Raw genomic sequence first — 23046 nt, 5'->3', positions numbered from 1 at the left:
AGTAAAACACTGAATTCAAATAAAAGGAATGCTATCTATGTTCATGATTTTTGTTATCTCTACTTGAGTGTACTCGCTGTCCATATGGGTAGTGTAACATACAACAATGAAATGGAACTTTAAGTATATTCATTGAGAAAGTATATGTGTTTTGAAAGAAATAGATTTTTTTTTTTTTTTTTTTAAATGAAATACACAACTTGTATGAGTTGTGCGAGAGAAGCATAATGCAGCTATGGAATCGCAGTGCTCTAATATGTGAATGCTGTTTTATGCAAGGCAGCATGAAATTGCTGGCATTTAATAGACCACTAAAATTTAGGGTCCCTCGGCACTCATAAAAATACAGTTTGAGCATTCAAGATGTTTCAGTTCACGACGGCAAAGAAACTATTTAGATGCCAGTTGCAGCACACTGCATGGAAAATGCAAAGAAATAATTAAAAAAGAATAGTTGCTGGTAGAAGTTTGTCTCCGAACAATTAGGGGTTTGAAATAAGTCTTTTCATTGATTTGTCGTTGCTCAATTTCTAAGTATGAAAGTATTTCGTTAAATGTGTTTTCTTCTGGCTTCAGAAATCAGAAGTTAGAAAAAGTATCTGTAATTATTAAAATTTGTAGTGAGATTTGATAAAGTTGATGCGAGTTCTGTAGTTCTGTCTTTTTTCTTTGTGGAGGGCGGGGACGGAAGAAAACCCAGAAATGAAGCATTTTAGCTATAACCTGAAGTTACAAGACAATATATATAGTTCTTGAACTTACTTTGTTAAAATTATATTGCCAATAATTTCTTGATTATGTTTATATATTTTCTTAAGTGAAACAGAATAATCTTTTCAGACTATTCCTGCATTCACTATTTTGGTTTGGCCATTTTGCTGTACTTTTTTAGTATCTGGTGAGTGATAAAGTACCAAATTTCAGTGCTTATTTCTCCATAAAATCAACAGAATAATTTTTTTATTGTCCTGCTCATGCCTCTAAAAATACCAGTGTACATAATACTTAACAGCAGTACTTGCAAGTGGAATGTGTACACAAATCATGCACTGTGCATGTTGAGAACTTGCATTTTGCAAGTTTTTTTCCAGCTGTTAAGCATACAGAAGCTATTAGTACATTACTAGGATTCTAAATATTCTTGCTGAGTAGAAAATTTGGAAAATTATCAACTATTGATTCATTCATGTTTTACTTTCTTCTAGTTTTATTTTGTAACAAAATCAGAATGTAGATGAAAATAGCACCAAAACAGCAACAAAGTCTGCACATCTATTTTTCTCATTTATCATTAACAAAATAGTAACGTTCATGGAATGTATTCATATTCAGGAAGAAGCATTTTTCTGTAGATTGTCATTCTGATTTTGCCTATGCCAATATATTTGTTTAGGTATATATGGATTTCTGTGTTTTATAGGTAAGGTGAACTGGTGGTGGGGAGTGAGAGGGAAGGAAGAGAAGAGGGAGGGAGGTAAAATTTCTAAATACTGGAATGGGAAGCATTACTTAAGTAAGCGGATTTTTCTAATTTCTTGATTAGTTCTGGGTTTGTAGAGCTGCTATGTTTACTTGAAATGTTAATTCATACTGCTGCACAGAAATTATAATATGTATATCAGTAGGGAAAAAAGCCTCGATTTCTTTTATTAGGAGAATTGATGAACAACTGTGGTTCAGTATTTGATTTTTTTTTTTTCTTCTTTAAATGTAAGCAAAGATTTCAGAAGTTAAAATTACTGATTTCTAGAATTGCACAGAAGTTTACATTAGGCCACATGAAAAATGCATTTTAGCTTGTAAAATAAAGTACTGTTTTCCTGTTTTTTTGGCTTTTTTAAAATAAAGGCTGTATTTGTCTCCAGTTGTTTTACTAACTGATGCAGTTTTGCAGTGAAAAAAGTAAATATTTTACATAGTAAAACAATATGGTTTAATACAAATAGTAAATACTTTGATTAATTTTGAACAATATGACTTTTAGTGTTCAACTGTTGATGAATTCTCTTCATGCAGTTTGTTCAAAATATTTTTTTCGAATGCATATCAATTTCAGTATATTTATTCATGCAGTATCTTGTATAGTCTGGATGCAACCACAGTGTAGATTTTACTGCTTAAATAGTGTATCTGTTAGTCAGAGGGTCTGCTGATAGAGATTCTTAACAGCCATAGTCGAATACTTTTAGGAGGGTTGTGGGTGCAGTCCAGTAAGCAGGATTCTTCTGTGAAAAGGATTTTTTTAAGTCATCAGTGCAAAAAGTGGGCAGACTCATGTTTTTAGTTCCATCTTGACTGTGCAGCACTTTAAGTAAGGTTAACCAATGCACCAAGTATACTTCTGCAGGATCACTACTGAATCAGCCCAGTGGCTTCAGTTCATACCAGGAACAGTCTAGATACCTGCACTGTGTTGCCTCAGTTATTTTAACTTCGCACTTGTGTGCATTTTCTACAGAGTAAAGAAGTGCTAGTGTTTTCTTGTTCCTTATCAGTGTATTACATACTATTTTTATGGGATTCTTCAGTTATTTTTATTGGTATGTTAACCTTGTTTCTAAGAACTGTCTTATTATGCATGGTTTATTTTGGTTGTCATTCTCCAGTTTGTATGTTCCTCTTAAATCTATGAAAAAATAGAAGATTTCAAACTGCAGAAAACTTCATGTGCTACTATCACAGTTGTTAATTAAATATTTGCTAGGCAAATTGTCCACAGTTTTTCCTTCTGTCAGAATAACATCCTAACATCCTTCTTTCTCCCCCAAAATCAGTCTGAGCACAAAGCAAATATTACAGGACCTAATGGAAAAAAAGGGAAAATGAAGCATTTTGCACTGGAGATGATCAGCATGAATTTCAGTAGTTAGTGAGGTCTTAATTAAGAACCACTTCACCTTAAATGAACAACCTTTTTTCCTCAGTTTCTTTTTTTTCTCTTCTTAGTGAAGGAAAGTAAATAATTCATAACAGTAGATTTTTAAGTTGAACCGTCACTGTTAGACCATTTAGTTTAACTTCCTGCATTAAAGTTTCTCAGATAATTTCATACAGTTATCCAGATACTAAGCCCGGTATGCTGTGCATGGTTATTACTCTTAGGAGGAAAGATGAAGTTAGAAACTTTTTAAAGCATTTGAACACAAAATTAGGCATCTGAAAATTGTTGAGTTTGAAAGTGATAATATTTATAAAGCTTTTTTTCCAAATAGCTGGCATTAATGACATGGTAAATTTCCAGTAGAATACATACAACCAAGTTAGGGGTGGAATACTGCAGCATGGTGAGCTTTTGATCATGTTTAGTTTGTTTACCCACTGAGGATGCATAGTCATTTCAGACTGTGGATTGGCCAGTTTATCCACATCAGATGCTTTATGGAAGACTTTCCTGCATTGTTTGCAGTCACTTATGTTCTAAGCTTTAAAAATAATTAATAAATACATAGTATATGCACTGTCAAAACAAATAAGCTTTTTATTCTATGAAAGGTTGCCTTTATTGAACTGGAGTGTTTATGATGTATTTACTAAGCTCCATGTAGAAATTCTTTATCTTTATATTAGATAAAACTCAGTGTAGCTTAAAAGTACTGTGAATAGATTGTCTCACATTCATCTTTATATATTTGCGGCCAAAGTAGCTGTTTAGGAAATCTGCACTTTTAACAGATTAAAGCAAGGTGCATCCTAAAAATGTAATGTGGTATATTTAATACCACAAGTAGCATATATTCAGCTATATAGTTCTAATTTGCTGTTTATATTCACTGAGCGCTGGGATATATTTCCATGGAGCACACTCACTTGCATAACTAATGTGAGTGTGTTAGTTATAAATTGATGGCTGCATAGATCACATTGTGTAAAATAAGGTTGTTAACATAAAATAGTTGAATTAAGAGTATATCTTTCTTAGCAGCCCAAAATATTGTGTTCTTTTTCACTCGACTCAATTGTTGTGATGTGGAATTTGTTGCAATTTTTTTTTTAATCTAGGAATAAAATTAATAGGCAGTTATGATTATTTGTGAGTATGTAGAATTGTTATGAACATGTAAGTCACGTGAGTTGTGCGTAGATTAGAAAAATTTTCATCATGCCTTACTGTTAGAGTTTGGTGCTTCCAGGTAATCAGTACAGTTTTGAAGACTTCTCACCATGCAAAATGAGCCAAATTATACTTTAATATGTTTGTATGCATGTGGTGACATACATTGCTGTGTGTGTATGTTTAGTCTGTGGGTTTCCAGTTGTTAGCTTGCAGAATATGTATGACTTGTAGGATATTAAATAGTCTGTATTTACACTGTTTTGTTACTTTGTTTTTGAAAACCTGTTAATGGTTTCAACATAGCTTAGAGACTGTTTAGAGCAGAAAGGAAGAATGATTCTTGGTCTAGATTCTTCAAAGATGAAATCATGTAAATCATGTCCAATTTAGTTGCTTGCTTTGGGGTGGTGGGTGGAGGAAATAATCATAGTTTGCATCCTCAACTTAGATATGTGTCAGTATTTCCATTTCTTAATCTGTCAACTATATAATTCTTTAACTGTATAGTACTAAGAGCATCACTACCAAAATACAGTTACTGTGCAGATTTTCCCCGCTTCTAGATTTGTAACGAAATTTGGGGGGGGAGGGAGGGAAGGGACACGGTGTATGAAATAATGCGGTTAAGTTGGCATTAATTATATTACCTTTCAATTCCAAATACTGCAGTATAGAACTTTCTCTGTAAAGAGGAAAAACAAGCTTTACATGTTTCTTCAGTGAAGTATGTTATATAATTTCTAGTCAGGAATGTTATACTTTATGCAATTCCAATTCTTTTCTGTTAATATTAAATATCTTAATATTTAGCTGTAGTTTTACTGCATCTTAATGACTTAGCTGGACACAGGTGACTTTTTTTCCAAATGATACAGTCATTTTTGTGTTGAAATTTAGTTACTATTTATTGTATACTTGTAAAAAGCTATTGCTGGTGATATGCTAGAGCTGTATTACCTGCTGTGATAACATATCTTTAATTTTATTTGTATCTAAATGTTCCAGGTTACACAATATCTGTATCATTTTCTTTTTCAGGAAATTTGAACGTTACTCTTCAAGTGTGGGATGTAGGGGGGCAAACGATAGGAGGCAAAATGCTGGATAAATATATTTATGGAGCTCAGGTACAGTATAAATGATGATAATTGTATCTGTAATAATTATATAAAATTCATTGAAACTTTGTTCTTAAAATTATACATCTTACAGGTTGTTGTTTTGTAGAACTCAAAAACGTTGAATCTCTGCTTAACCTAAACTTAATTGCTATTAATACGCAAGTCTAATTTTGGTATGTAGTTAATTTTTTAGAGCTGCTTAAAAAGCAAAGCAAGGGTGCACATTTGTAGATCTGAATAACTCTTAAGAACAGATGTATGTTTCCATGCTTTGTGTCTTGAGTTAAGAAAAGCAATCATAGTAAATAGTAAAGGCTATTTGGATATCCACATGGTAGATATAGTGGCTGCTTTCAGAACAGATGCCTCCTGGGGGGAAAAAGTAGAAGGAGGAAATTAAGAGCAATCCTACACCATTAAACTCATACATGCAACTGGGGTTATAAGAGGGCAAACAAAAGGAGGCAACCAGGTAGCTAAATATTTTTGCAGAACTCCTATCCAATGAAAATTAATTTTGTCTTGAGGTTAGCTAAGCAACTTAAAGGGAATGGTAGGATTAAGTAAGAGCTAAATGTTATAACAGTATCTTGAGTTATGAGATGATTTAGGAGGATGTACTATATGCCAAACTTCTTAACATGAGTGATCCTAAAATATACTCTGCTCTTTAATTTGGAGTTTGTAATGAGAACGATATGCATAACATGTTTTGTTATGTAATGTTATATTTATCTGAAAAGAAAACAAATGCACCTATTTTTTCCCCCAATACTTTAAGCAATAGGAATATGGAATCCTAAAACTTTTATTGGACAGAAACTTTGTGCTAATAAGTACAGCACAGGGATGGCTAAGTAAGGAGATTAGAATTTATTAGTTAATAGGATAAAGACAAACTTGTCAATTTAACATTTTGTCACTTTCAAAAAAATGTCTAAATGTTTTTAGCTGTTGCATCTGTTTTATAGTGTTTTCTTATTTTTTAATAAAAAACATTTTGCTGCCCTGTTAAAGATCTACCAAGCAACAGGAGAAAGTGGCTTCCATGACAAAGGGAATTTGATTAATCACAAATTGTTGCCATATGCCCAAAGTACACTGAATGAAGGAAATAAAAGGCTATTAACTTTTTCTGTATTGAATTTGGTGATAAACTTAGGAGTTTCTTATCAGCAATAGCAGGTCAAAAAGGTAATACCAGTGCCCAGAGTAGTGAAAAAGTTGATATCACTAAGTCTAAAGTTACAAAAGCTTGATTTTTTTGTCATTCTGAGCACATTAACAAAAAAACCCCAATCTCTTCTCCTTTAATTCTCCCCGAACCCTCACTGTAACCCTAATTTTTTTTGATGAAGTATTGGCTGTTCTCCCTCCCATTGTTGGCATGTATTGCCAATGTCTGTAATAGGCTTCTTATCATCAAAGCTAACTTGTAACACACTTTTCTATTAGCTTTGTAACAGCACCTGTTAAAGACACATAAAACTACCTTTATTTTCATCTATTCATGAAACACCATGAATAATTCGGAAAGGCACTGCTTTCACCTTGTTTCTAGGCAGAAGCTTATTTCATGTTGAACATCTGTAGCTTTGTAGAAGAAAAAGAGGAAAGGTAAAGTAGAACAAGTAGGAGTATTTAGAAAGAAAAATCCTTTTAAGTACGTATAAAAAGTCCTGTGAATGGACAGTAAAGCAGCAGGAAAGTAATTGGGAAGAGCTAGCATGGAATTAGCAAGGGTAAATTGTGCCCAACCAACTTGATTGCCTTCTGTGGTTAGGCGATTGGCTCTGTGGAGAGCAGTGAATGTCATTTACCTTGACTTCATCAAGGCCTTTGACATAATCTCGCATAATATTGTTACAGACAAAATGTAGAGATACAGACTGGATGGGTGGACCATAAGGTGACTGAAAAGTGAACGGACAGCTGAACTCAAAGGGAGATGGTCCATAGCTCAATGTCTTACTGGTGACTGGTTATAAGTTGTATTCCTTAGCGGTTGGTACTGGGCTCATGTCTTTTATTGATTCTTTGAACAATGGAACAAAACATTGTTTGTAAGTTTGCAAATGACACCAAATTGGGGAGGAATGATCAATATGCTGGAGGGTAGGGTGCTATTGAGAGAGACCATGACCAGCTGAAGGAATGGACCAACAGAAACCTTGTGAAGTTCACTGAAGACAAATGCAAAATCCTGCACCTGGGACAGAATAACCTTATGCAGGCTGGGAATCAACTGGAGAGCATCCAGCGAAGGGCCATGGAGCTGATTAGTGGACTAGAGCATCTCTCCTATGGAAAGGCTGAGAGACCTGAGACGGTTCAACGTGGAGAAGAGAAGGCTCGGGGGGTCTTACCAATGTATAAAAATACCTGAATGGAGGGTGCAAAGAAGATGGAGCCAGGCTCTTTTCAGTGGTGCCCAGTGACAGGACAAGAGGCAATGAGCACAAACTAAAACACAGGAGGTTCCCTCTGAACACCGGGAAACACTTTTTCACTGTGAGGATGACCAAGCACTGGCATAGGTTGCCCAGAGAGGTTGTAGAGTCTCCATCCTCAGAGATATTCAAAAGCCATCTGGACATGGTCCTGGGCAGCTGGCTTTAGGTGACGCTGCTTGAGCAGGGACCTTGGACCAAACGACCTCTAGAGGTCCCTTCCAACCTCAGTCATTCTGTGAAATGGCTTTGGAGAAAAGAAGGCGGAGGTCTTACTGGAAGAAAAAAAACCAAACAGTTGAATGGGAGTCAGCAACGCACCCTTGCAACAGTAAAAGCTAACTGAATACTGGGCTGCATTATTAAGAATGAAGTAGGCAAATCAAGGAAAGTGATTATCATCCTCTCTGACATTTTTGAGGCTGCATTTGGAGTACTGTGTTCAGTTTTGGGTTCCTTGGTACAAGAAAGTGTATTGGGTTTGTGTGGTAAGGTTTTAGTAGCCAGGGGGACTACAGGGGTGGCTTCTGTGAGAAGATGCCAGAAGCTTCCCCTATGTCCGATAAAGTCAATGCCAGCCAGCTCCAAGATGGACCCGCTGCTGGCCAAGGCCGAGGCCATCAGTGACGGTGGTAGTGCCTCTGGGATAACATATTTAAGAAAGGGAAAAAAAAGTTACTGGGCAGTAGCAATTGCAGCCGGAGAGAGGAGTGAGAAGATGTGAGAGGAACAACTCCGCAGACACCAAGGTCAGTGAAGAAGGAGGGGGAGGAGGTGCTCCAGATGCTGGAGCAGAGATTCCCCTGCAATCCATGGTGAAGACCATGGTGAGGCAGGCTGTCCCCCTGCAGCCCATGGAGGTCCACGGTGGAGCAGATATCCACCTGCAGCCCGTGGAGGACCCCACACTGGAGCAGGTGGATGCCCGAAGGAGGCTGTGACCCCATGGGAAGCCCACGCTGGAGCAGGCTCCTGGCAGGACCTGTGGCCCTGTGGAGAGAGGAGCCCACGCTGAAGCAGGTTTGCTGGCAGGACTCGTGACCCCGTGGGGGACCCACGCTGGAGCAGTCTGTTCCTGAAGGACTGCACCCCGTGGAAGGGACCCATGCTGGAGCAGTTCATGAAGAACTGCAGCCCGTGGGAAGGACTCGCGTTGGAGAAGTTCGTGGAGGAGTGTCTCCCGTTGGAGGGACCCCATGCTGGAGCAGGGGAAGAGAGTGAGTCCTCCTCCCCCTGAGGAGGAAGGAGCGGCAGAGACAACTTGTGATGAACTGACCACAACCCCCATTCCCCATCCCCCTGTGCCGCTGCGGGGGGAGGAGGTAGAGAAAATCAGGAGTGAAGTCAAGCCTGGGAAGAAGGGAGGGGTGGGGGGAAGGTGTTTTTAAGATTTGGTTTTATTTCTCATTATCCTACTCTGATTTGACTGGTAATAAATTAATTTTTTTCCCCAAGTCGAGTCTGTTTTGCCTGTGACAGTAACTGCTGAGTGATCGCCCTGTCCTTATGTCGACCCATGAGCCTTTCGTTATATTTTCTCTCCCCTGTCCAGCTGAGGAGGGGGAGTGATAGAGCAGCTTTGGTGGGCACCTGGCATCCAGCCAGGGTCAACCCACCACAGAAAGCCTTTAAATATTCGAGTGACTCTAGCGAAGGTTGCTACAAAAGAAGTGTGTGTACCTATGGTGTGTTGCACTTGGTCAGCGTGTGGTGCAAATGGGATTTTAAACATCTTGTTTGTAAAGTACACAAGCTGTACACATACACAGAGTAGATGATTTGGATCTGTTGCAGAAATTGTATTCATCTGCATGTATTCTCCAAATCTAAATCATTCAGATTTAAAGTGCATGTGTAGAATAGCTTGCAGTATGCCTACAGTATGCGTCATGCTTTTTTCCAGTATTTGCAGATGCCCATAGCCTTGTATAGACTTCATCTGGTTGATCACCATGAGAGTCAGAAATCACAAGTGGCTGAATTCTTGGTTTTCTGCTCAGAAATCTAAATGTATGGTAGACCTATTTATAAAATACTACAACCAGCTGGAGATGGAGGTTTTGAGAATCTACAGCAACTGAAAAGGTTATCTACAGTCTACAGTTCACTTGATCTCGGTTGAAATTTGATCAGGATACCAGGAGGACTAAGTGGAGCATCCATCTATACTGTGCTGCAAACCTTGCTGCTGGAGGTTTCCTTCTCTTTGAATGAGAGCTGAATCAGTTCTCTAGGATGGATCTTTTGGTTAAGTTACTGTTAAGGCGCCATTTTTTGAGTGAGATCCCTGGTTTCTTGTGCCATGTTTTAAAATAAGAGTGCCAGATTTGAGGATGAGAACCTACTCAATTTGCTTGTGTGGTTGCAGTTGAAGAAATTGCAGTTCACTTGCTGTCTTGAAGCAGTTGCTTTTTTACCTTGTTTTTTCTCTGGTGTTGCTCATCCAGAACAATATAGTTGCTGCATCCCATCTTGGCAGCTGAATTTCACTGATGGGTCAGAAGAACTCCGCAAGCTGTGGGAATAAGAGCTCTTTGATCTTTGTAAATAAAAGGTGCTAATAAACAGCTTTCTGTCAGTGTTGATTGAAACTGACACATTTATCTCAGAATTGAGAGAGGCGAAGAGTAATCGTATAGTCAGTTACCACAGCTGAACTGATAGACAGTAGCTCATTCAATTATGGCAACTCAATCGCATGTATTTGAGTGACCATATCCTCAGTATCAGCAAAGACAGCAGTGGTTAAGTATATGTAAACTGTTTTCACTTGTAAAAATAGCATTTCTGCAGATGTGCAAGATATCATAATGAAGTTACTTTTTGTTAAAATGAATATTCTGTGACTAGAAAAAATATTTTAGAATTTTGGTCTGACATATTTTCTGAATATTAATGAAAATTTGAAAGTTAATTTAGTTCCTTCATACTAAAGTCAGTCATAGGATGAGGGCAGCTGAGGATAAACCTGAAGAAGAAAACATAAGGTTTTAATTAGTGTTTTCTGTAGCTTTCTTTTATTGTGACAAATCTTGACATAAACTTGACACCTTTTAAATGTTGATTGTCTAGTGTGAATATATTGCCTGGTTACAACACTTCCATAATAGCAGTTCTGCTGTATAATAGCATTGCTGCTGTTCACGTGGTAAATATTTCGGAACCGCTCCCATCTCTTACCTGTAATTGCTGCCCCTACCCACATATCTAGTTTAAAGTATCTTTAAGAGCTGGCATACACTACCTCATAAATTGGCTTGTTAATAGAATAAGAGTACTGCAGATTCTACCTTCTCCAGAGACCAGCAAATAATTTCTGCAATATTCTCAGTTTCCAGTGACCTATTTTTGAAAATACTCTGTAATTCCAAAACAAAAAGCACTCACATATGCACTAATGTAGGCAAAATGTCTCCCTTTCTGGAGTGCAATTATGCAAGCAGGGACTATTTGCCACGTTGCCGGAGACTAGAGAATTAACGTGCTGTTCTTGGCATGTTGTCTGCCATGAGTTTCAAACTTTTTTCATGGTAGGGAAATGCGCTACTTTTGTGTAAAAAGGCCAGTGTTCATTTTCCACCTTAATTCCTCATACATAATAGGGAAACAACAGCTTTTATACTATCTACTCATTCTGTACTCCATATACTGTCAGTTTGTGGAAAATATGATGTATTTTTGTGAAAGCAATGATGGGGTTTCTATGTTAAATAAAAAAAGGTGAAATAAATTTTAGCTATGGAGTTATGACTAGTCCTTCATTAATTACCTATATCATACTCAGTTACTTATAGAGTGCTGTTGTGGCAAGAATCTAAGCAAGAAGTATTCTTTATGACCTGGATGCCATGCTGCCGCCTTTTGCATCTCTAAGATGTCAATATTTGCTATACTTAAACAAAGATGGCAAGTATGACAAGATTCAAGAAAAGAATGGTTAAGAAAAGAATATGCTTTAGAGGCAATGTTTTAGGTCATGGAGAAGGAACCAAAAGGAAGTTAGGTGAGCTCTAGTTGCGAACTTTGTTCAATAATTTCTTTCACGGTAGATCCACTGTGAATACCCTTTCTTCTAAAGGTGTAGGTAGGCTGCAGTTGGCTAGAGGACATGTAGCAGAGTAGCATTTTGATGAAGAATTAGTTAGAAACATAGTTGGCCAACCTTAAATGCTCAGATTCTATTAACTTTATTTTACATCTAACTCTGATTAAACTCTTCAGTGCTGAAGATGGTTTAGATAGTCTGCTCTGCTTTTCTGCAAGCTGGTGACAGAACTTGACTGCTGGTGGAAGCAGCATGCCGTGTGCTCTTTCTCATGTACAACTTTCAGCCCTATGTCTGTTTTTTTTAACCTTTACAATACCTGTCCTTCAGCTTGAGTTTCTTCTTTTCCATTGAGTATTTAGTAACATCGGTATGTCCTTCCTAAAGCAAGGCTTACATTATGAAAGACAAATATATGCATGCACAGGCATTTGGGTAGTTATGAAAATAGTCAGGAGAAGTTAACTGAGATGCAAGATATTAAGGAATAAATTGTACAAAATTTGAAAGAGGGAAGTGGATGTTTAATATTAGATTTGATTAGTAAAGTAAAGGAGGAAAGGTAACAAGGGAAAAGATGGGTGTCGTAATTCTTAATTTCCTTGAAGGAAATGGTGAAAGCTGTTCCTCAGAAATTAATAGCAGCCATATAAATATAAGGAACAAGAACTCACTTTGCCAAGGAGTTTATGGCATTGAAGGAAAAGAGATAGATTTGTATTGCTGTCACAGGGAAATAGGAATTGAAGGGATCTCCATAGGATCTGTTGCCGTCCTCTGAAGCTATACCTGTATAATGTCTGTTTATCAGCCTTCAAAAATCCTCCAGTGTTGGTGACTCTGCTATCCTTGAAGGTGGTGTATTTCAGAGCTTCGCTATTCTTGTCTACATGTTTTTTTTTTTCTAGTATGTACCCTTACTATAATCTTCTTGTGGTAAGTTAAACCTATTGCTACATGTCATATTGGTCACAGAATCGTAAGAAAGTTCAAGGTGGAAGGGATCTCAGGAGGTCTCTAGTCAAACCTCCTGCTCAAAGTAGGGTCAGCTGTGAGATAGGACTAGGTTGTTCAAGGCTTTATCCAGTTCCTTCTTGTAAACCTCTAAGAATGGAGACTGAGCAACCTCTTTGGGCAGCCTGTTCCACTGCTTGATTCTCCTCATGGTGAAAAAGCTTTTCCTTATATCTAGTTTGAATTTCTCGTTTCAATTTATGCCCGTTGTGTTTCATCCTCCTGCCATGCACTACTGTGGAGAGCCTGGCTCCATCTCCTTCATAGCTTCCTCATGGGTATGGGAAGCCTGCTTTTAGGTCCTCCCAGGGCCACCTCCTTTCTATGCTGAAGAATTCTGGTTCCCTCATCTTTTCCTCATAGGGCAAGTGCTCCAGCCTCTGATCATCTTGGTGGTCCTCTGCTGAACTTACTCCACTTTATTGATGTCTTGAGGGGCCTAAGACTGGATGTATTACTCTAGACATGATCTAACAAGTGCTGAGTAGAATGGTGTAGATCTCTTGGTCTAGTGGCTGTGCTTCTGCTAATACGGCCCAGGATCATGTTGGCCATTCTTGTTGCCAGGGAACGTTGCTGACTCATATTTGGCTTGCTGTCTACCAAGACTTGCAGGTCATTTCCAGTTGCTCCCCAGTCAGTCCCCCCAGCTTGTATTGTTTATTCCTCCCCAGCTGCAGGGCTTTGCATTTGTCCTTTTTGAATGTTGAAAGGTTCCTGTTCGCCCATTCCTTGAGCATGTCTGCAGACCTCTGAATGGTAGCCCTGCCCTCAGGCATTTGTCATCTGCAAACTGTATATAAGAGCATATAAAAAGAGAACTCTTGTTATCTTCTCTTGAAACTTTTACCAGCATCATCATGCCTGCCATCAGTCTTGCATTTGTTGAAACAGTCCATTTTTTTCAATTTTCTGATGTCAGTCATGGTTTCTAAACCTCTGATACTGTTACTGGTCTCTTCTAGTCTACCCTTTTCTTGACATTCAGTGTCCAAAGCTGGATGCATTATTTCACCTGAAGTGTTTCATGCCAGTGTGATATTTGCCTTTTTGCTACAAAATAAGCTTGACATATTCAACTATGATCTGCTATAACTCCTTGATCCTATTGTATAGAACCTGCTACAAAGCCAGATGTTTCCTATTGTGCAGTTGATTATTGCTTCCTTTGAACTTGTCATGGTACTTATTGAATTGCATCCTGTTATTTTTAGATTGTTTCTCATCGTATCATCTAAACTCTGCTCAAATAATCTTGCAGTCTCTACCAGTTTGTGGTCATCTGTGAAATTAATTTAATAAGTGTGCACTCTATTTTGTGATCTAAGACACTCCTCATGAAACTGTCAAGTAAGGCTGGGCCCAGACAAATGCTTGAAAAAACTTCACTTGAAAAATCTTTTCTATTTACAGTGGGTCATTGAACCAGCTGATTTTGTATGCGTTGTATTGCTTTTTTAGAATATTTGTGAAAATTTCATGTGAGGAACAGAGTGCAGTTGCAGGGATTTCCCCCCCCCCCCCCCCCCCCCCCGAGGTGAACTCCATGAGAACAAGTGCAACAGAAGCCAATTCTGACTTTATTCCTCATTTACAAGATACTTACTCTATTAGGGTGTAGTGGAAAGCAGGGGCAGAAGACTCAATAATTGAGAGGAGAGTGGTTTGTGAGAGCTGATCTTAGAATTATGGAGGGGAGAAGGTGGACATTTGGGCTGTTAATAGACTGTGCTTTATAATATTGGATATTAGCTCTGAGGAATCCTCAGTAATGTCTGCTTTGAGTAATTGTTACTTGTAGCCTGGCCCAAAACCTCTGAAATACATGGGACTCCCTTCTTTTTGACTTCTGACCACATCTTTAGTTTCTCCTTTGAAAGTTTAAAGCTTGCCAGTACTTCTTGCTTGTCTCCTACAACAGTGAAGGAAGGGATCTGGCCTTTCTCCCCAAAGGAGAGCAGACACATGACAGTCAGGCAATGTGCAGAAATGTACGATTGAACTGCTTTTATTTTTCATTTTTTTCAAAAAGGGAACAGTGAAACTGCAAATAATATTAGCTAATATAAAAGTCCTTCTTCAGTGTGATTTTTATCTTACTATTAGTGTGAAGTGCTTTTTGGGCTTTTCATAAAGCAGATGCAGTTTGGAATATTTTTAGTATAACTAATTGTGCTCTTTACTGAATTGCCATTTTTTTTTTCTGCCTTTGTAGCTCAGTTAGCATCTGAATTTGGAACACATGGAGTGCAGGAGAAATACTGTAATACGATGTGTTTATTACAGAAACTTATAATTCCTTTAATTATTCCTCAAAAGATACAATGCTGTTATTTGTTAATGCTCTATTTTATGATAATAATAATTGAGACTGATGCAAATTTTACCATGTTAAAATATTTTTACAACCTGTAACATTTTAAATATATCTTTTTATTTAGGGTATTCTCTTGGTTTATGATATTACCAATGGCCAGAGTTTTGAAAATTTAGAAGACTGGTATAATGTGGTAAAAAAAGTGAATGAAGAATCAGAAACACAGCCACTTGTGGCCTTGGTTGGAAATAAAAGTAAGTTGTTCATACTTAAATATTAATTGAAATACTCTGGATGTTGCTTTCTATTGAAGAAATGGCACAGGGCATGTATCTTTAGTAAAATGAAACTAAATACTGTCTTGCGTGTTGTTGCTGTGTACAGATGACGTTTTTGGGTGTACCTCAAGATTCTGGTTCTGGGCAGTTAGGTTGAGGGACTTGCTGCATCATGCTTTGCCTAGCCTGCAGCCTCTGCATGTGTTTTCTTTACTTGGAAGGAGCACATAGGAGTAGAGAGATCTCTCTCACCCATGTTTGAATTTGATAGGGCTTCAGGACATAGCCATGGTATGCATCTAGAACGGAGAACTGGGAAGCATTCCTGAGTCTAATAACAGGTATATTTCATGATTCTGTATGTCAAGAGACTGCTAAATTAAGTACTGGTATATATTATTTAAAATAACTACGCTATGCACTAGGCATACTGTTTATGAGTTGCTTATTAGGCTTTTTTTGCATGCTATCTGTAGTTTTGCATATGAGATTACCCATTTCCTGTTGTTTTGGGATTTTTTAACCTGTCCTCTTTTTGATCACGTAAGTATGATATAATGGTTTTCTTCTGACCACCAAAATATGCCACTTTAAATACCATCACCTAGTTAGTTTCCTAACTAGATGGATTCCAAATTCCCCCATTTCCAGCTAAGGAATCTTACAGAAATATCCTTATTAGCATATCTGAGGTCTTGATCCTGGCTCTCTTACCCTTTTTCTATTGAAGATGATAAAAGCAACATAAAGCAATTTTAGAAACAAAGTAGTGGAAGCAGATACAGAATTTTTTAACAAAGTAAATATATTTATTTGAACAACAAAAAACAGATTTGATTTTTTTTTTTTTACTTTCCAAGTAGTGTCCATGTCACAATGTCCATATCATGAACAAATCTGAAAAAAAGACCTCATCCAGCAAGTTAGTATTGTTTAAAAGCATTTGAAAACAATGTAGAGACAACACTTTCATTCAGAACCATTAACTGTAGTGTTGATACTGTGATGCTGTAACATTCTATGATATTAATTATGAAAGACTACTTATTTTCTGGGAAGAAAACAGAGAAGCTCTTAGAGTTACAATATATAAATAGCACTTCTGAAAGTATAACATAGACAGTGTTGTACTCTAGCAGGCCAGAGTCAATAATACAGATTCTGTTGAAATTCAAATGAAAAGTATTTTTCACTGATTTATATTTTGCCCCAAAATTTGACTTCCTAGCTGAGTTCTGCAAATCTTATGAAGTATTTACAGTAAGATACACTGTAACATAGGATAAATAATGTTCTTTTGCTGGAATGACACCACAGAGGTAGAAAATCAGACACTGGTTTCCATTTGAAGGAGTTTTATTTCTGTTATATACCTTAAGTATATATATTTTTCTCATATACATGCCTGCAATTCTTTAAAATCCAAATATTTCCTTGGGAGCATCTGCAAATAGAATACAGTTTCGTAGGTAAGTTTCCAGATAAAGTTTGACACTGACTAGTGAAAGGTCTTTAATTTTATGCAGCTGAAGGAACAGTGTGCTTGCTACCTTGTTTTCCTTCAGAAGCTGTGTATAAAGAAAAAAAGCAAACTGTTGCTTTCATGTGATCCTAAGGATGTTTGTTGTTGTTGCACATGTCAAGCATGCAGGGGATGCTGTTTACAGAGGTCGTTTTTTTGCTTTATTTTTATTTCAGCATGATAAAAATTAAGCTTGTAGAAGTGTATTGCTTTTCTGAATTCTGTAATAGGAGAAGAATATCTAGGTCTTCCACCCCAATACTTTAATGGCCTGTGAGAGGTGACTGTAGTCAAGCTCCTATTGTTACATAATTAGAAAACAAGGTAAGTGTTTATATGGAAGCATAGTGTTGACTCTTGCATATTATGAAAGGATAAAGCTACCAGTACTAACAAGTTCTTCAGGTGGAATCACTGTGTTCAGAATAGCTCAACTTCTTTACTCAGTAAGTGATAAGACACTCGTATGCAATGCAAAAGCAATAATAAGTTTAAAGCTGAGAAAAGCCATTTGATGAATTGATGAACTTATTTGACCTCATGCATCATACAGGAGAAATACTTTCAGTCAGTAGTTTCTGTCTCAGGATTGTACCTGGTTTTTGAGCTATACATGTCTTTTAGGAAAACATCCAGATATGCTTACTTAAAGATTAGAAACGTCTATATCCCCAGGCAAGTTATTCTAACGCTTAACTTTCTTTCTGATAAAAGTTTTAAAAAATAGCCAAGAATGCAGTTATTTTCATTCGTAGCAGCTGGAAAGCATTGGGCCAGTATTTAGATACCTAGATAAGAATTTGGAAGCCCAGCTGAAACCATCCTAAATTTGGCCTAAATTTAGTGCTGCTCTTCTAAGTATACTTAGCTTGGGCTTAGGCTCTCATTTGACTGTTTTCACTTACTAATACTGTCTGAAAGAAATGCATATTTTTCTGCTTTTAGGGTACATACACCTGGGATCTCTGCTGTAGTGCTTCAGAAATAGGAATAAAGCTATAGTTTAAAAAAAAAAGCTTGGAAGAAAATGAAAAATATTTTTCTTCACAATGTAATATTGAAAACCGTACACAGGAATTCTATTAGATGAAAATAATTTTGCCATTGGAATTTTGTCATTGAAAGCAAGTTACTTCAGGTATAGCAGTATATGGTGCATAATTGTGTTCTAGCTGTTAAATTATATTTAAAACTGTATGATTTATTAGTGGTGTTTTGTATCAATTTGTAGTCATTCTGTTACATGCATTAAGTTTGCAGGAATTTCTTCAGTATTCCACCAAACTTGAAGAAATTGTTCAGTGCTGATTTAAATGAATCAGTGCTAGTTTTGACTATTCTATTTTATTGTACATTGCAATTGATTAGAAGCATGAACGCAGTAAGCTACTGTGTCTGTTTAAAGCATGATAATTAACTTCAGAGTGGTGGCAATTTATTAAAATGTCCTGTTGTGATTGTAAGAGATTAAGATTTACTCATGAAACATTGGAGAGGTGATTTCTACATAGAAAGCTCCAATCAGTCTCCAGTCTCTCATCCATCAGTCATCCATCAGAAACGTATTTGAAAATAATAGAGTAGTATGAATTGACATCTCCTAAATTCTGGACCTTCCCACTCTTTTTTCTTTTTCTTTTTTTTTTTTCCTCTTTTTTTTCTTTTTTTTCTTCAAGATTAGCTAAAATGAAGGACTGTCATTGCCCACTAATTTATTAAAAGTAATTGGGAGAACAAGAGCTTCAGACATGCAGTCCTCCTTTGTGAAAGCGGTACTTGAAGATGACTGTCTTCCTCCTGGGTGCTTAGTTTTATTTTGCATTCTTTCTTCCTTCCCATACATTTTTTTTTTTCCGTAGCCTGACCTACGCATTTGGTCAGAGAGAGTAGAAAACTGATTTGAGTCAAGATCTTGCCCAGAAATGCTTCCTGCACTTATGTCCGATTAGCAGTTAATTCTCTGTCTTTCCATAGATTTTTGTCTGTGCATTTGGTAAACAACAAAAGGAATTGTAAAATTTAATGTAGAATTCTTCTTTTTCATATTAATTGTAAGTCATAAGATCTTAATAATCCTAAAATTTACAGTTAGTGTTGAATCTTAAATTTAACTTTCCTTGTAACTTACTTTGCGGTATTTTAATCTTGTTTAATACAAAGTATATTTGAAGTGTGCTTGTTTCTGTGTTGCTAATACCACTTCATTTGCACCAGAAACAGGGGAGTAAACCTTGTTGTTAAGATTAATAAATGCTTGAGTTTCAATGGAATAACTTAAAACATCTATGGATATGTTGCTGTCAAATACTTTGACTTGTATAGTATAAATGAAACTATAGTTATTAAGTGAATGAATTGTGTTTTGTGCACTTAGGATCTTTGCTTAAATTTAGTATTGACAAAGTTCAGTAATTGCAATGGATCTTCTAGTCGTTAGTGTGAATTAGAGAGGTTTTACTGTGTTTTGTATGACTGATGTGTTTCTTTCCTTTCTACCTTGACTATATATTTTCCTCCTCACTGATCTATAAGCAGTCTCCTCAAGTGTCGTACCAACATTTTCAGTGGATATATTGTAAACAAAAATTAACCCAGGTTGCATGGGAGCTACACTCATTTTGATTTATAGCTACCAAGATGGTCTTAGGGCAGTGGTTATCTGTAGCTTATATAGCGGGTAGGAATTATCAGGTACCAGTGTATAGTGGATGGATGAATGATTTCTATTCTTAGAGATATTAACCAGATCCACTCCTCAATAAAGACTTAATAACTCAGATTTTTAAACAGTCTTCATGACAGATGAGGGCACAGAAGAGAATGCATCAACACTAACTAAGAATGTTGACCGTTTGTTCATCTTAGCCATGATTAATTGATACTGAAGTGCTATCTCTGAACAGGAAGTGGTATGCTGTTACATTGCGAAGTTTAAAGGTTACATTTTCGTGTACCCTTTAACTTGCATTCACATACAACGTAAAATGTTTTTACCTGTGTTATCTGGGTGCAGAAAGAAACGTTTTCCAGCTCAGATACAAATGAATGTTTGGTGTACTGTCTACTAATGTGAATCTGGCTGGTAACAGGACATACCCAGTCTACTTTTGGACTCTATTACTGCCTTATATACTTAGTCTCCCCAGTTGTATTCAGAAAATGTCTTCATTGATACTCATTTTGAGATGCTGGCTTATTAAAAATTCAGAACTATGCATTCGTGCTCTTATCCCTCCCAACCTCCCCCAGCTGTTTTCTGTTTTTGTTTCCTGTGGGCTTGCACTTGTTAGGTCCTTCACCTGTAATTAAGACAAGTGTTGAGCAGCAAATGCAAAGACCCCTGTTCTTTTGAGTCTTATGCCTGATTAAACTAAAGTTCCTGTATGCCTGACAGCAGGTCCAGTCACCTGAGCCTCACACATGCTCCTGGGATTGGAGGGTAAACTACTTACATGTAGTGGCTCCCTTAAAAAGAAAACCTTGTCCTGTGCTACGGTCAATTTACCAACTCATTTGAATAAATGTAGAATGCTACCCTGTTTTAAAATATGTATAGAATGTTTGTCTCAACAAACTCATAAGATTAATAGAAAATTGCAGTCTTATGGGTTTGTTTGTTTCAACGGTCAAGTAACTTTTTTTTTAAATTATTTTTAACAAGAAACTTAAATTAATGAAAGGGAAAATCACAGGTGAAAATGATCCTTTATTCACCATAATAATATATTTCCAACCCAGTGTCTGAATATGCTCTGCATTACTTTAGGGATGGGAGCAGCCTAGAAACATACACATTTTTGAGTGATAAAATTACCTTGCTTGTCTGAGAAAGCATCTGTCTTGCGAGATTTTGATCCTAAATCATGCTTGGCTTAATTTTAATGGTGCTGGCTACCATCACTGCCGAAGTGATTTGTTTAATTATATCTGTTAAATTGCCATGTGGGCAAGTCTACTAAACTGTGATATATGCCACACAGAGATACATAAACAGCCTGAGCCTCAAGTGTCATTCTTTAGAAAGTAGCTGAGCTCACAGAAAATTATACAGAACAAAAGAAGGAAGGTTTATTGCTGTTGTGTCGTACTTACTTAGACATATTCCATTGGCTGAGAAGGGAAAACACCTGGCAGGATAGATCACAAGGATCTGGGCATATGTACTCCATTCTGGCTCCAATCTCAGCGTAATCTGCTGTGATAAATGTATCTGTTGCATCTGGTTGCAAATCAGCCCATATTTTACTTGGACCCTTCTTTCGGAATCCTTCATTAAATGATCACTTGGATGGGAAGTCACAGTGGATGCAGCAGCTGCTAAATCACCTGGTTAAAGGCAGATTTTTAGACTTCTGGACTTTCTTCCAGTGCTGCAGCCATTACTGGAGCATGTATACAGGATAAGTTTTGATGGTGGCTCTCAAAAGCCAAGTGGCCTGTGCCAGAGTACTAACAAAAAAAAAAAAAATAGAGTAGAAAGGGGAAATCTTTTCTGTCATGCTGCTTAAAAGATAATTAATCATCATTATCATAATTTTCTGCCCTGCCTGTCTTAACACCAGTTTCTGATGTTCAACACAGATAGGATTAGTTAGTAGTGAGCTTGCTTTTTGATTTGTGTTCTGCTGCAGCATGGGATTCAGTACAGGGATGAAGCTGAATAATATATACATCTTGCACACAGAAGATGTATTACTGTTATACCACTTGTCTGAGTTTGAGATTTGTACAGCTAGACAGAGCCCTGATATAAACAGGTGTAATTCTATGCAAATCAATGAATTTGCATTCATCTGAACCAGGATAGATTAGATATTGTACAAACTGTTTGCTGAAATTGATGTTTTCTCATTTGGATCATATGGTGCTTTAACAAGAAAGTGAGGATAGTCATGAACTTGTCCAACTGATAGACAGTTCTTATGTTATGCTTTTTTATTTTAGTGACTATGAATAACCTGGTTTCTTCTTCCTGCACTTAAAATCTTGAGGCTGCACTTCTCTCTCTCTCTCTCTCTCTCTCTCTCTCTCTCTCTCTCTCTCTCTCTCTCAATGTGTGCACATAAGTTTTGCCTGCTAAGACCAACCAAGAAGTAAGACCAAATTCAAGGACCTGGTAGAATAGTTAGTGTAGTTGGAACTCAAACGCCAGTGTGACAGAAGTGCCAGTAAATAACACATTCTCATTCACTAACAGTTATGCTTAAATTCAGAAAAATCTTTAAAGATGTCATTGAAAAATGGAAATAGAAGTAAACCATTTAAATACAAAGGTTAGAACAGTATATGTATCCTATTTTTATAATAATACACAAATGAAATGCTGAGAGATCTCTTACTGTTTCCGTGGATTTTGTCTGTAGTTTATTTAGCAATGTAGACATACGTCTAATAAAAAAGATGCTGCATAAACCATAGTCCAGGCTGAATGTGCTTCTGTTTTTGGTTTAGGTAGAAATGTTTTTTCTGGCTGCGTCCTTCATACTTAGGTCTTCTTACAACAAATGGAAAGTCCTTAATTGTACCTAAGGGAATAGTTAATCTATGGTGGACATATGGTGGACAAAAGCTGAGTCTAGTAAATGAAAAAAATTATAAACAGAAAATGTGTGAATGTCTGCACAGTCTGAGAGTCATGGGAGATATTGTACTGTTGGATTGTAGCTTCTTTTAAGTTAATTTGCTATTCTTTTCTATTAGTATATTAATGGGAGTCAGTGCAGCATAAAATATGTAGTTTTAAAAACCAATCAATTTCATGTCTGTTTTATTGGATTTAAAAATATACCTGTTTTTAAGACAGGACAGAATTTATTTTCTTTGCGACTTGTCCTGCTCCCACCTTTGCCATATGACATAAATGCAATTTGATTTCATTAGTGGAGTGAAGCTCTCTGAAATTTTTAAAAGTTATAACATTGGATTGGGGGCAGTTAATCAGTGTTAACCCTGAGCAGCTCTTGGGCTTTATGGATTCAAGCATTGTATGTGGTTGCACTGCTCCAGCAAAAGGTTAAGTATTAATGGAAAATGTTCACAGCTCTTTTACTCAAAGAAAACATGTTACTTGTAAGTTTTCTTTTGATTTTACTTTTACAGTTACATTGAATGTCTTCATTCATTTAGCCATCCATAAAGCAAATATTGTTGCACATGCAGTGGATAATAAGTCTTTTTAGGACTACTTGTGTGGTATGTCACAGATCATTAACTGCAAGTAACCACCTGACTTGAGGGAAGTCTGG

At 36.9% G+C, this 23046-nt stretch overlaps 1 protein-coding gene across 3 annotated transcripts in view; it reads left to right on the top strand.

The window, feature by feature from the left end:
• The window catches only part of RAB28 (RAB28, member RAS oncogene family), a 67929-nt gene that overhangs the window by 7947 nt on the left and 36936 nt on the right, over window positions 1-23046 (top strand). For all 3 annotated transcript variants that reach the window (XM_050896090.1, XM_050896089.1, XM_050896091.1), the window contains exons 3-4: window positions 5093-5181; window positions 15126-15255. In XM_050896090.1, coding sequence (XP_050752047.1) covers window positions 5093-5181; window positions 15126-15255 — 219 coding nt within the window. The remainder of the gene's footprint in view (window positions 1-5092; window positions 5182-15125; window positions 15256-23046) is intronic.

The sequence above is a fragment of the Gymnogyps californianus genome, chromosome 4 (assembly GCF_018139145.2).
Source record: "Gymnogyps californianus isolate 813 chromosome 4, ASM1813914v2, whole genome shotgun sequence".
NCBI lineage: Eukaryota > Metazoa > Chordata > Aves > Accipitriformes > Cathartidae > Gymnogyps > Gymnogyps californianus.
This window is presented reverse-complemented; position numbering and strand designations above follow the sequence as displayed.